Source organism: Pongo pygmaeus, chromosome 17 (assembly GCF_028885625.2).
Source record: "Pongo pygmaeus isolate AG05252 chromosome 17, NHGRI_mPonPyg2-v2.0_pri, whole genome shotgun sequence".
Taxonomy (NCBI): Eukaryota; Metazoa; Chordata; class Mammalia; order Primates; family Hominidae; genus Pongo; species Pongo pygmaeus.
Window position 1 is genome coordinate 89,780,194 of NC_072390.2, and position 13,809 is coordinate 89,794,002.

Below are 13,809 nucleotides of genomic sequence, written 5' to 3' on the forward strand. Positions count from 1 at the left end.
GTATCCCCACACACCCCCACACACGTATCCCCACACACCTATCCCCACACACGTATCCCCACACACCCCCACACACGTATCCCCACACACCCCCACACACGTATCCCCACACACCCCCACACACGTATCCCCACACACCCCCACACGTGTATCCCCACACACCCCCACACGTGTATCCCCACACACCCCCACACGTGTATCCCCACACACCCCCACACGTGTATCCCCACACCCCCCCACACGTGTATCCCCACACCCCCCCACACGTGTATCCCCACACCCCCCCACACGTGTATCCCCACACCCCCCCACACGTGTATCCCCACACCCCCCCACACGTGTATCCCCACACCCCCCCACACGTGTATCCCCACACCCCCCCACACGTGTATCCCCACACACCCCCACACGTGTATCCCCACACACCCCCACACGTGTATCCTCACACACCCCCACACGTGTATCCTCACACACCCCCACACGTATCCCCACACACCCCCACACATGTGCACACTGATGTGTTGTTGTCTGTGCTCACCAGACTGGGAGCTCCTTGAAGTCTCCCTGGACTTTGTACCCCAAGCCCCCCACATCATGTCTGGCACAGGACAGGCATTCAGTATACATTTATTGGATCAATCAACCAATTTTGGGAATATTATGCAATTAGGCTAAAGGCATGAGGCTGAATGCCCAGCCTACTGTTCCTAAATCTGACCTTCATGTAATCCTTCTTCTTACTGAAATATTAACTAGGCATCAATGCCTCTTGGATTTTTGAAACCTGAGTGGGGTTTCCAGAATCAGTGTGTGGTGGGGATTTAATCCTGGTTTAGGCCTTTCAGCCAAAACATCTCTTCCTAAGTCCATCAAACATACCCAGATCCACTGAACTTAGGGAGAAGCCAGCAGTCTCTGCTCTGTAAATTCCAGTTTAAAAATGTCAAACACAATATTCCTTAGGGTTAGATAAATGCCTTCATAATAAAAATAAAAGCGCTACAACCAGGATGCGGAGATCAAACTGAAATAAGTCAGGAAGAGAAGTCCAAGATCAGCAAATCTGTGTAGTTTTTCATAAAAATGCTGATTGTCTCAGTATGAGCCACTCAGGTTCCAACACAGGCATATGAATGGTTCTTATCAGTCGTTCATATCAGCCAGTGCTGCTGGAGTGGCTGCCAGGTGCTGGGCACTGTGCTGACTCTTGTGCGCACGTTACCTCAGTGGTCCTCACCATCACCCTATAGTTAGGGAACATTACTTTTTTTTTTTTTTTTGAGATGGAGTCTTGCTCCGTCGCCCAGGCTGGAGTGCAGTGGCACGATCTCGGCTCACTGCAAGCTCCACCTCCCAGGTTCACGCCATTCTCCTGCCTCAGCCTCCCGAGTAGCTGGGACTACAGGCGCCCACCACCACACCTGGCTAATTTTTTGTGTTTTTAGTAGAGACGGGGTTTCACCGTGTTAGCCAGGATGGTCTGGATCTGCTGACCTAGTGATCTGCTCACCTGTGCCTCCCAAAGTGCTGGGATTACAGGTGTGAGCCACCGGGCCCGGCTGGGAGCATTACTTTCTCATGCAGATAAGAAAACTCAGGCTAAGGGAGGTTAAGGAATACACCCAAAGTCACATAGCGATGACAGGCTGAGTTTAAGCCCGAGGTCACAGTGCCTGTGGGATCCTAGAGGCACAGGGAGGGGCAGGCCAGGGAATCTAAATGCAGAGCATGTCAGGAGGGACCTGCAGCCCAGTGGAGGCCCCTGTGGGGTTCAGTCATGGCTCGGAGGCTTCCAGGACCAGGTGTGGGAAGCCAGGAGTCCTGGAGAAAGCTGAGAACTCACCAGCTCCTCAGTTCTTAATAATTAGAAACAGTGGGTGGGGACTTGCCCTTCTTTACAGCCCTGGTGAACCCAGTGAGGACCCAGACCATCACCTTTCTCCCAGCCCGTCCTGCCTGACCTTCTATACTAACCAGGCGTCTCTGGCTTCCGGGTTCCTGATTAAACCCCCAGCTCTTCTGTCTGTTACTCTTAAATGTCACAGTGTTCACTGGCACTGTCATAGGTCCTCAGGTCCTCGATCAACAGAAGAGCACCTGGGGACTCGCTGTCTCCTGCCCTCCCCTCACTCCCCCCGCAGAGCAGATGTGGGACCCCCATGCTAATGGCCTGCTTGCTCTTCCTCCTAGATGCTGAAGGAGTGGGTGGCCATCGAGAGCGACTCTGTGCAGCCTGTGCCTCGCTTCAGACAAGAGCTCTTCAGAATGATGGCCATGGCTGCGGACACGCTGCAGCGCCTGGGGGCCCGTGTGGCCTCGGTGGACATGGGTCCTCAGCAGGTGCTGTGGGGCTCCCTCCCACCGAGGGAGGTGCTACTTCTAGACGTCAGTCGTGCCTTCCCGGGGGTCGCAAGGGAGAGGCTCACCCTGATCCTCAACCAAAACCCCCCATAACGCCAATTCCCAATGAAGATGAAACATTCCCCTGGTCTCAAATGAAGCCGTGTTATTGCTTTCCAGTCACATCAGGACTCCAGAGCAGGTTGGCTCTTAGAAGCCAGTGCAGATGACAAGTGAAGGTCACCTTATCATGGAAAGGACCCCCTTGTACTTTTCACTTCCTGGACACAAAGTTCAAATTTCTCCTTTAAGGAAAAGGAAATTGTCCTTTTCTTTAAATTCATATGCATCTTTCTCAAAGCAGTTGTATCTGGAGCTGCATTTTTTTCATCAGAACCATCTCTTAGAACTCTACTCCATCATGAATGTCTTAAATCTAAGCACCCACTGTGCTTACTTTAGCACTGAGGAACCTCAGAATCATCCATGTTTTCTAGGATTTGTCCACCTAATTTAAGCCAGTTGTCATCTGCATTCTTTTCTATTTTTTTTTTTTTTTGAGACAGAGTCTTGCTCTGTAGCCCAGGCTGGAGTGCAGTGGTGCAATCTCAGCTCACTGCAACCTCCGCCTCCCAGGTCCCAGTTCAAGCAATTCTCCTGCCTCAGCCTCCCGAGTAGCTGGGATTTCAGGTGTGCACCACCACACCCAGCTAATTTTTGTATTTTTATTAGAGACAGGGTTTCACCATGTTGGTCAGGCTGGTCTTCAACTCCTGACCTTGTGATCCACCCTCCTTGGCCTCCCAAAGTACTGGGATTACAGGCATGAGCCACCGTGCCGGCCCATCTGCATTCTTGCTGAAGAGCACATTCAGTTAATGATGCTAATTGTCAATGTGGATCTAAAGAAGCACTTTACTTTTAATTAGGTTTTATATCTTAATTAAAAGTGTCTTGGCTGGGTGTGGCATCTCACACTTGAAATCCTAGCACTTTGGGAGGCTAAGGCGGGCGGATTACTTGAGCCTGAGAGTTTGAGACCAGCCTGGGCAACATGGCAAAACCTGTCTCTACTAAAACTACAAAAAGGTAGCCAGACATGGTGGTGTACGTCTGTAGTCTCAGCTACTTATGAGGAGGCTGAGGTGGGAGAATCACTTGAGCCTGGGAGTGTGCCACTGCGCTCCAGCCTGGGCAATAGGAGTGAGACCTGTCTCCAGAAAGAAAAAAAAAAGAAGAAAAAAGTGTTTCATGGGACTCATTTTAGAGATGGAGAAACTGATGCTTAGTTTCTCCCAATGTCAAATAAGACTCCCAATGTCATGTCTTTGAATTTTCTGGAAGAATAACACAGCATTTTTGAAAATGTGATTCCTGATCATTCTGCAGCTGCCCAATGGTCAGAGTCTTCCAATACCTCCCGTCATCCTGGCTGAACTGGGGAGCGATCCCACGAAAGGCACCGTGTGCTTCTACGGCCACTTGGACGTGCAGCCTGCTGACCGGGGTGATGGGTGGCTCACAGACCCCTACGTGCTGACGGAGGTGGAGGGTCAGTGAGGTGCCCGGGCTACAGTGCGGTGCTGCTGTGCTTGCAAGATTGAAGGGGTGAAGATGCGGCTCTGTCCCTGGGTTTTGGGTCTCTCCCTGTCATTAAGAATGCATAGGCCGGGTGCGGTGGCTCACGCTTGTAATCCCAGCACTTTGGGAAACCAAGGCGGGTGGATCACTTGAGGTCAGGAGTTCAAGACCAGCCTGGCCAACATGGAAAAACCCCATCTCTACTAAAAATACAAAAAAATAGCTGGGTGTGGTGGTGGGCGCCTGTGATCCCCACTACTTGGGAGACCAAGGCTGAATTGCTTGAGCCTGGGAGGCAGAGGTTGCAGTGAGCTGAGATCACACCATTGCACTCCATTCTGCCTGGGTGATGGAGTGAGACTTCATCCAAAAAAAAAAAAAAAAAAAAAGAATGCATAGAGAGGCGGCTCTCAAAGTCTACCGATCGGTTCACTGAGGCTGGTTTTCTTTCATTTGTGAAAACAACGGTAGACTTTTGTGTCCCTGGATGGAGGTTCTTGAGTTGTGAGGAAAACAGTTGTCTAGGCCACACACTTTCGTTTTGAACAGTATCAAATGTAATTCACCTTTTATAAAGAAAAAGAAGAAAGGTTAATAGAGATATATACACATCTTTTTTTCATTCTTCTACTAACTGTAAAATCCCAAAATGAGAGGCTATGCCACGTGGCACTCTGCAACAAATCCCCGGTGGGTGTCTCCGGTGAACTTGGATAAAATAGCTAATTATTATTGACAATGGGATCTGTCTATTGCAAATTAGCTTAGCTTATCTGACTAGCTGATGACTGTACTATTTGTCAGGGAAGAGATCCAAGGATCTCTTATGTACAGTCTTATTTGTACATAAGAAATCATACTTTGCAATTTCATAGCAAGATTTGAGCCTGGAATATTATTATAGAAAGCACTGTTAACATTAGTATCCATGAAACAACATTGGTTTTTAACTCACGTGGCAGAGGTGTCCTCACTTCTCTGAACGTTCTTCTCCCCTTTTTAAAGGGAAACTTTATGGACGAGGAGCGACCGACAACAAAGGCCCTGTCTTGGCTTGGATCAATGCTGTGAGCGCCTTCAGAGCCCTGGAGCAAGTAGGTGGCAGCTGTGTTTGGGAGAGAGGAGGAGGAGGATGGTAACTACAACTTTCTTTGAGTTGTTTGCTGTGTTCTGAGCAAACTGCCTTAGGTCACTTACTCGCCCCAACAATCTTTGGAGGTGTGTGCGACAATCGTATCCATTTTACAGATAAGGACAGTAAGTCTTGGGAAGGTCAGAGAACTTACCCAGAGCAGTGCAGCTGGTGGCAAGGCTGATACTTCAAGGATGGATTCCAGCCTGCACTGTTAACCACGTTAAAAAAAAAGACACAGCCAAAGACACAACAAGCCTGTGGCCAAGCTGCTATCTGATGGGACTTGTCTTTTTTTCTTTAATCCTTATTTTATCTTATCTTGTCTTTTTAAATCTTCTTTTTCTTCTTATCACAAAGTATGATTTGTTAGTAGAGACACACACATTTTTAAAATGTATCAGCTACTTTGCAAATGATCAAGATAGGAATCTCCATGACATTCCGCAGGAACCCTTGGATCTTTTCCCTGAGAGCACAGTGGTTCTCTTTAGATGTCCAAATAAGGGCTCTGGAGCAGAGGCAGGGGTACAGATTTGAGGAGGTGGGTCCCCTCTTTCCAGCCTGCAGAGGACATTGTTGGTGGACCCAGGTTTGCACCTTTAACTCTCTCATGTTTTAACACAAGGATGGTTTTATCTCAAGCCACTTTTCTCCCCTCTCCTAATAAATGTGCTTAGACACCAGCAGAGGACTGGATCTAGCTGTGTGGCTTTGGGCAAGCGACTTGACCTCTCTGGGCCTAAGAATCTGTTCTGTGAAAATGTGTGCACTCCTCCAGGTCAGCCTTGGGGTCTGGTTCCATCTCCCCTGTCCTGGGCGCCGCCTCAGCCCTGTCCAAGGCTGCAAGGCTCTGAGGGCTGAGGGGCCTCCCTGGCACCCTGTCCTGCAGAGCAGACCTGGGCTTCTGGGGTGTCTTTTCCTGAAGGTTATTTCGTCAGGTGCCGGGGGCTTCCCTCTCAGAAGTTTATTTTCTCCTGAGACATAAGCAGACGGGAGGGGACTTAAGTACTCTGACTCCACTCCTGAGTCTCACAGAAGACACGCTCAGGAAATCAGCACAGGTCTCAGCGGGGTCTTGCTGGCCACTGCAAAGGTGTCTTCTTATCCACGAAGCTCGCATCACATATGCCCTGAGCATTCGATGTGGCCTTGGTTTCTATCTCTGTCTCCCTCTCTCTTTTTCCCTCTCTCCTTTCTTTCTCTTTCCCTCTCCTTCTCTTTCTTCCTCTCTCTCCTTCTAAGGGATAGCAATATTTATAAGATTGTTCTGATAAAAAGGCCAAAATCTGTTTTGCCTTTTAAATTTCAACTCTGAAAATTACATAATCACAAAGAAAACAGAAGAAATATTCACTGCCCTGGACAAGTCAGTTAGTCTCTGAGCCTGACTTTCCTCATGTGTGAAGTAGGAATGATAGTTTCTACCTCACAAGCTCACAGAGATTCAGTGAAGAAACATCTCCACGGGGGATGATGCACGAGGTCCTTCGAGAGTGTCCCTTTCTTCCTCCCTCCCTCCTTCTTCTCTGCCCGCCTTGCCTACAGATCTCTTAGGACACATTCCCTCCCTGGGTTATTTTCTGGGAGACAGAGTGAGCACTAATATCCATATTTCACAGGTAGAGCAGTAAACTGCCAAGGAGAGGCTTGGCAGACCCAGCTGCTAATGCATGCAGCCTGCATGCTGAGTGCTATGGGTTTGTATTTTATTAAACAGGACTTACCAGAAAATTCTTAGGATTTCCAACTACTCCTCAGCAATTGTTTGCTAGTTCAATGTTCACACAGAACCTTCAGATATTAAGATTTCGGAACTTCAGATGGACTTCCTAAGACACACAGAAACACAAGGGATACATATGAACAAATCACTATCCCCCAAAAGCTCTTATCCAACTGAATGACCGATTTTCTAATTTTCTCATTTTAATTACTACATAACTTATTATTCTCTCATACATAATCCCGTGCTCATGTTGCATTTGTTAATCTGTGGTGAGTCAAGCCCACTTATTAGAACTGATTACAGTGTGTGCCGTGTCGTTTTTCTGCTTGTAATCACTTTTAGAGTTCTGCACACATCCTGTGCTCTAGGAAAAGACTTTGACCTCTCCTCTTAATGTGGTTCTCAAAGATATGAAGTTATAAATTGTAAAGACATAAAAAGATCAAAACCAAATGGGGGAAGAAGCATGTTGTAAAAATTTTAAAGGAGCTATTCCATGCCCTAATATTAACTAGAAAAAAACTCAAGTTCCATTTTGCTACAAGATCAAAGCCTTTGAATAAGTTAAAAGGCAGATTGAAATCATAGCTGAAAAATAACAGATACTTGAAGTAAAAATTATCCTGAGGCTTAACAATCTTTCAAAGGAAAAAGTTCTTCTTTTTCATGCTTAGAATTATGAGGACAGAAAAGCGATTTGTAATTGCCTAACCTTTCTTGAAAAATTCCTTTTGGGGAGAAGGAGAAAAATGCCTCCCTCTGTAGCCACACAGGCAAGCTCTGTAGTATAGAATTTGCTTTTCTGTAGATGCTCCTTTCCCCAATTCTTGATCATAGCATTAAATTGGCAGGACATGTTGGAAGGCACACACCGGGCATTACCTTGAATTCTCCTTCGCAGTCGTAGTTACAACTTCATTGCTGTAACAGACTGTGGGGAATGCAAATTCATACATTGAATGTAAATAATAATTTCATGTGTTTATGTTATATGCAAACAAATAGTGGATCTTCAGAGGTGAATGGGCAATGTATTAGTCTGTTTTCATGCTGCTGATAAAGGCATACCTGAGACTGGGAAGAAAAAGAGGTTTAATCGGACTTATGGTTCCACATGGCTGGGGAGGCCTCAGAATCATGGCAGGAGGCAAATGCCACTTCTTACATGGCGGCAGCAAGAGAAAATGAGGAAGAAGCAAAAGCTGAAACCCCTGATAAACCCATTAGATCTCATAAGACTTATTCACTATCATGAGAATAGCATGGGAAAGACCTGCCCCCATGATTCAATTACCTCCCCGTGGGTCCCTCCCACAACATGTAGGAATTCTGGGAGCTACAGTTCAAGTTGAGATTTGGTGGGGATACAGCCAAACCATACCACCCCTGGCCCCTCCGAGTCTCATGTCCTCACCTTTCAAAACCAGCCATAATTTCTCAATAGTCCCCCAAAGTCTTAACTCATTTCAGCATTAACCTGAAAGTCCACAGTCCAAAGTCTCATCTGAGACAAGGCAAGTCCCTTCCACCTATGAGCCTGTAAAATCAAAAGCAAGCTAGTTACTTCCTAGATACAATGTGAGTCCAGGTGTTGGGTAAATATAGCTGTTCCAAATGGGAGAAATTGGCCAAAACAAAGGGGTTACAGAGTCCATGCAAGTCTGAAATCTGGGGGTCAAACTTTAAAGCTCCAAAATTATCTCCTTTGAATCCAGATCTCATGTCCAGGTTACACTGATGCTAGAGGTGGGTTCCCATGGTCTTGAGTGGCTCTGCCCCTGTGGCTTTGCAGGGTACAGCCTCCCTCCTGGCTGCTTTCAAGGGCTGGCATTGAGTGTCTGTGGCTTTTCCAGGTGCACGGTTCAAGCTGTCAGTGGATCTACCATTCTGGGGTCTGGAGGACAGTGGCCCTCTTCTCACAGCTCCACTAGGGAGTGCCCCACTAGGGACTTCATGTGGGGGTTCCAATGCCACATTTCCCTTCCACACTGCCCTAGCAGAGGCTCTCCATGAGGGCCCCACCTCTGCAGCAAACTTTTGCCTCCGCATCCAGGCATTTCCATACATTTTCTGAAATCTGGTTAGAGGTTCCCACACCTCAATTCTTGACTTCTGTGCACCTGCAGTCTCAACACCACATGGAAGCTGCCAGGGCTTGGGGCTTCCACCCTCTGAAGCCACAGCCCGAGCTGTACATTGGCCCCTTTTAGCTACAGTTGGGGAAGCTGGCACACAGGGCACCAAGTCTCTAGGCTGTACACAATACAGGGACCCTGGGCCTGGCCCATGAAACCATTTTCTCCTCCTGGGCCTCCAGGCCTGTGATGGGTGGGGCTGCCATGAAGGTCTCTGACATGACCTGGAGACATTTTCCCAATGGCCTTGGGGATTAACATTAGGCTCCTTACTACTTATGCAAATTTCTGCAGCTGGCTTGAATTTCTTCCCAGAAAATGGGTTTTTCTTTTCTATCACATAGTCAGGCTGCAAATTTTCTGAACTTTTAAGGTCTGTTTCCCTTTAAAAACTGAATCCCTTTAACAGTACCCAAGTCACCTCTTGAATGCTTTGCTGCTTTGAAATTTCTTCTACCAGATACCCTAAATCATCTCTCTCAAGTTCAAAGTTCCACAAATCTCTGGGGCAGGGGCAAAATGCCATGAGTCTCTTTGCTAAAACAAAACAAGAGTCACCTTTTCTCCAGTTCCAAAAAAGTTCCACATCTCTACCTGAGGCCACCTCAGCCTGGATTTTATTGTCCATGTTGCTATCAGCATTTTGGGCAAAGCCATTCAATAAGTCTCTAGGAAGTTCCAAACTTTCCACATTTTTGTGTCTTCTTCTGAGCCCTTCAGACTGTTCCAATCTCTGCCTGTTACCCAGGTCCAAAGTCGCTTCCAAATTTTTGGGTATCTTTTCAGCAACAACCCACTCTACTGGTACCAATTTACTGTATTAGTCCATTTTCATGCTGTTGATAAAGACATACCCAAGACTGGGAAGAAAAAGAGGTTTAATTGGACTTACAGTTCCACATGGCTGGGGAGGCCTCAGAATCATGACAGGAGGCAAAAGGCACTTCTTAGATGGTGGCGGCAAGAGAAAATGAGGAAGAAGCAAACCCCTGATAAACCCATCAGATCTCGTGAGACTTACTCACTATCACGAGAATAGCACAGGAAAGACTGGCCCCCATGATTCAATTACCTCCCCCTGGGTCCCTCCACAACATGTGGGAATTCTGGGAGATACAATTCAAGTTGAGATTTGGTGAGGACACAGCCAAACCACATCAGGCAACTTGTGCAATTTTTTTCTTCTGTTGTTACTTAGGATCTTCCTGTGAATATCAAATTCATCATTGAGGGGATGGAAGAGGCTGGCTCTGTTGCCCTGGAGGAACTTGTGGAAAAAGAAAAGGACCGATTCTTCTCTGGTGTGGACTACATTGTAATTTCAGATAACCTGTGGATCAGCCAAAGGAAGCCAGCAATCACTTATGGAACCCGGGGGAACAGCTACTTCACGGTGGAGGTATTCACAGAGAGCAGTTCATGGATGGAGGCCTGTGGGGGTTGTGAATGGGAGCGCCAATCCATTCTGGGATCTTGGAGAGGAAGAAAGAAAGCTTTCCTGAGGGCAGAGGCCTTACCTGGGACACACGGCCTCAGGGGAGGTGGGGTAGGTGCAGAGGTCTTGGGGTTTGGGGAGGTCATGAACCCCCAACACTTGGAGTGGATGTGGCTATGTACCTTGTTCTGGAGAGGGGATTCACAGGGGTTTGTGACTTACAAAGCAAAGCTTGGAAACTCTGGCCATGGGATTTGCAGGCAGGTATGGCAGCCACAGGGAGGTAAGCAGACTGCGCGATCCATGCAGGGGCAACTGTGCTGTGTCCTGCTCCTGGCGTGGGCCTGCTGGCCACAGTGGCAGGAGACACAAGTGCCGTGGTCACAGGGAAAGAGAAGGAGCATTGGTGTCGCCCGAGGCCAGCATCTGAATCCTAGCTTCTACCATGGCCAGCCTTGTGCAGGTGGTTTCACCTTGAGCCTTGGTTTCCCACCTTGAAAGATGGTACAATAATGCCCCCTCCCAGGATGACTGTGTCATTACATGCAGCCTTTAGTTGAGGTTTGATGCATAGTCAGTTTCCTTCCCCTTTTCTCTTTTTCTAGTAATACAGGCAATCTGTGATAGTGCATAAGACATAGAAAGTCCCTCCCGGGTAAATAGCTAATTATTTCATTATTTCAATCTGTTTTCTCATATAACAATGTGTAGGCTGATAATCCATGCTCTATCCAATCCCTAGGCAGTTTTGAGATTCAGATGTCAGCACATACACGGAAACACACATGGCTATGCATTTGAAAAACAGTGAGTGCCTTCTATTTGTCAGATAGGAGGATGCTAAGTCCCAGGGGTATAGGACTGAATAAAATAGTCTCTGCCCTCAGGAAGTTTACTTCTAGTGAGATACAGATACTAAAGAGATGTGGGAGTGACAGAGAAAACAGGAAGCAGGGACTGTCCTCTAGAACCCGCTTTCAAGAAACATGGCTGTGAAAAGTGGGAGAGAGCTGGGATGATGGCTAGAGGAAGCCCTTGGGAGGCAATAGACAGAGGGAGCAGTTGGCGACCTGGGAGGGAGGGGGAGAATTTTTGAGAACAAAGGCACTGAGGAGGTGGGAGGGGGTGAGCTCCAGACCCAGTGGAAGAAAGTAACCTCTTCTGTGAGGGCCTTGGGTAGGTAGAGAGCTCCAAGTCCTAGAGCTTCTTCCCTCTTAGCCTCCATTTTTTTCTGTTTAGTAGGAAGTGAGTGTATCTGCAGAGAAGTGATGGCTTGAAGTGGTCACTTTGGGAGAGGGGGAAGAGAAGGGATGGGAGGATGAAGAAGGGCCAGGCAGTGGTAAGGTCTGGAGTCATCTGTCCATGCAAATTGCTGGCTTTCTGCAGCATGCTCAGTGGCCAGGGACAGAGAAGCCTGGCCCGGGGGTTGAGGTTACTCTAGAGGGTTGTGGTGGAGAAAATAGGGAAGAGCTCTTCAAGGTGTTGAGCACAGAGGGGCTGAGGTGATCAAGGGTGGTATTCAGGTTGAACAGGGCAAAAAACAAAGGCAGGAGGGCAATGTGGGACATCTTGGAAGGGTCAAGGGACTGACGTCTTAATGAAGACTGAGAACAGGTGGTACAGCAAAGTTACAAGAGAGGACAAGGGGAGCTGTCATCAGGATGTGAGACAGCCAACTCAAGGTTTCGAAGTGAGACCGTCCACACTCCAGAGTAATTTAGCTAGCATTATTGCCTAGTGAACAGAAAGTCTTAATGCTAAAGTGACCAAACCGAAGATTGCTCTGGTGCCACATTGAAGATGAAGGGGAACAGAGAAAGACCAGCTGGGCAGGAAGGATGGGAGGAAATGAACTGAAGAATCAACTTCAAAAAAGCCCAACCTGTAGAAATTGGTAATTGATTGGATATGGCATATATAGGAGAAATCGTGCTGGTAGGAAGTAATTGCAGAAGAGATTGAGTTTGGGTCTAGATCTCCTGAGTTTTGGAAACTGGAAGCATGCTCAAGTGGAATGCACCGTAAGCACCCCAGAGTTTTAAGTCTGGTGTTTAAGTAGAAAGTCAGACCTCCAGGGATGAACATTTAAGGGCATGGATGTATTAATAGTAACCCTGCCCTTAAATTATCGTGAGCACCGCATGGTCAGAGATAACCAGGTCCACACATGTTTGTGTCGTTCCACAATGTCAGGCTTTTACTGATGCTATCTCAGTAATAAAAGCCATGGGCTCCATGGAGCTCCCAAGGAGGCAATTCTCCTTAGTGCCTCCCGTTCATTCAGGAGTCAGAGCACAGGCACACAGGCTCAAGCTACTCCACAAGGCAGTCAATATTGTAAAGCATACATCGTGGTATACCTAGCCAATATGTGAATGTTATAGACTGAACATTCCACAACAAACAAAGTAACATTTACCATCAAGAGAGAAGGAGCTGGGCACAGTGGCTCATGCCTGTAATCCTAGCACTTTGCGAGGCTGAGGCGGGTGGATCACCTGAGGTCAGGAGTTCAAGACCAGCCTGCCCAACATGGTGAAACCCTGTCTTTATGAAAAAAATACAAAAAAAAAAAATAGCTGGGCATGGTGGCATGCACCTGTAGTCCCAGCTACTTGGGAGGCTGAGGCAGAAGAATTACTTGAAGCTGGGAGGCGGAGGTTGCAGTGAACTGAGATCATGTCACTGCACTCCTGCCTGGGTGACAGAGCAAGACTCTGTCTCAAAATAATAATAATAATAATAATAATAATAAATAAAAAAGAAAAGCGATAGGAAAACAGGTTAATGAATCAGTCCAGGGAGAGTGACATAGACAAAAAGAAATCCTGGCTGGGCCTGGGTGGTCCAGTGGTCTTGTAAGGAAGAGCCTTTGATCTTGGTGGCAAATGCTGGGTGCTTAGCACAAGTGACAGCAGGACAGTGTCTGTTAAGTTTTGAGCTGCTGACATCCTGGTTGTTTTATGACTGCCAAGTCTTCTGATAAGAACTGATAGTGAAAGAATGTGTTTGGCTATGTCCTTATCCAGCTGGAGGCAGTCTTTATTGATCAGGCAGAACATCTAGTCCCTGTTGGCAAAGTGCCTTAGGAAAAGTAAGATGGAGTCTTTTTCTAAGATGGAGTCACTTATGTCAAGGGTGCCATATACATAAACACTATCCTGTGAGCTCTTGAAGCTCATGTAGAGGAAGGATGAGCCAAGTATTAAGCTTTAGAGGTGGGAGGAAGAAAAGATGTTATTACAGGAGATATCAATAGAATTGTCCTGCAGGTAAGAAAAGAAGAAAGAGAAGAAAGCTGCTCAGAAACCAAGGGAAGAGAATTTTTCCAGAAAGAGGAGTGATCAACAATATGGGATGAAACCAAAAGGAAGACAGCTGTGTAAACGTCAATCATTTGGCCAAGGAGAGCCTGGTGATCTTGGCTAGAATAGAGTGGGTGGAAGAGCTTGGGAAT

The 13,809-nt window shown here is 47.2% G+C and overlaps 1 protein-coding gene across 3 annotated transcripts in view; it reads left to right on the plus strand.

Annotated features, from left to right (window-relative positions):
* Positions 1–13,809, plus strand: part of CNDP1 (carnosine dipeptidase 1) — a 56,241-nt gene that overhangs the window by 24,824 nt on the left and 17,608 nt on the right. For all 3 annotated transcript variants that reach the window (XM_054460786.2, XM_054460785.2, XM_054460784.2), the window contains 4 exons: positions 2,191–2,340; positions 3,730–3,892; positions 4,927–5,015; positions 10,116–10,316. In XM_054460786.2, the coding sequence (XP_054316761.1) occupies positions 2,191–2,340; positions 3,730–3,892; positions 4,927–5,015; positions 10,116–10,316 (603 nt within the window). The remainder of the gene's footprint in view (positions 1–2,190; positions 2,341–3,729; positions 3,893–4,926; positions 5,016–10,115; positions 10,317–13,809) is intronic.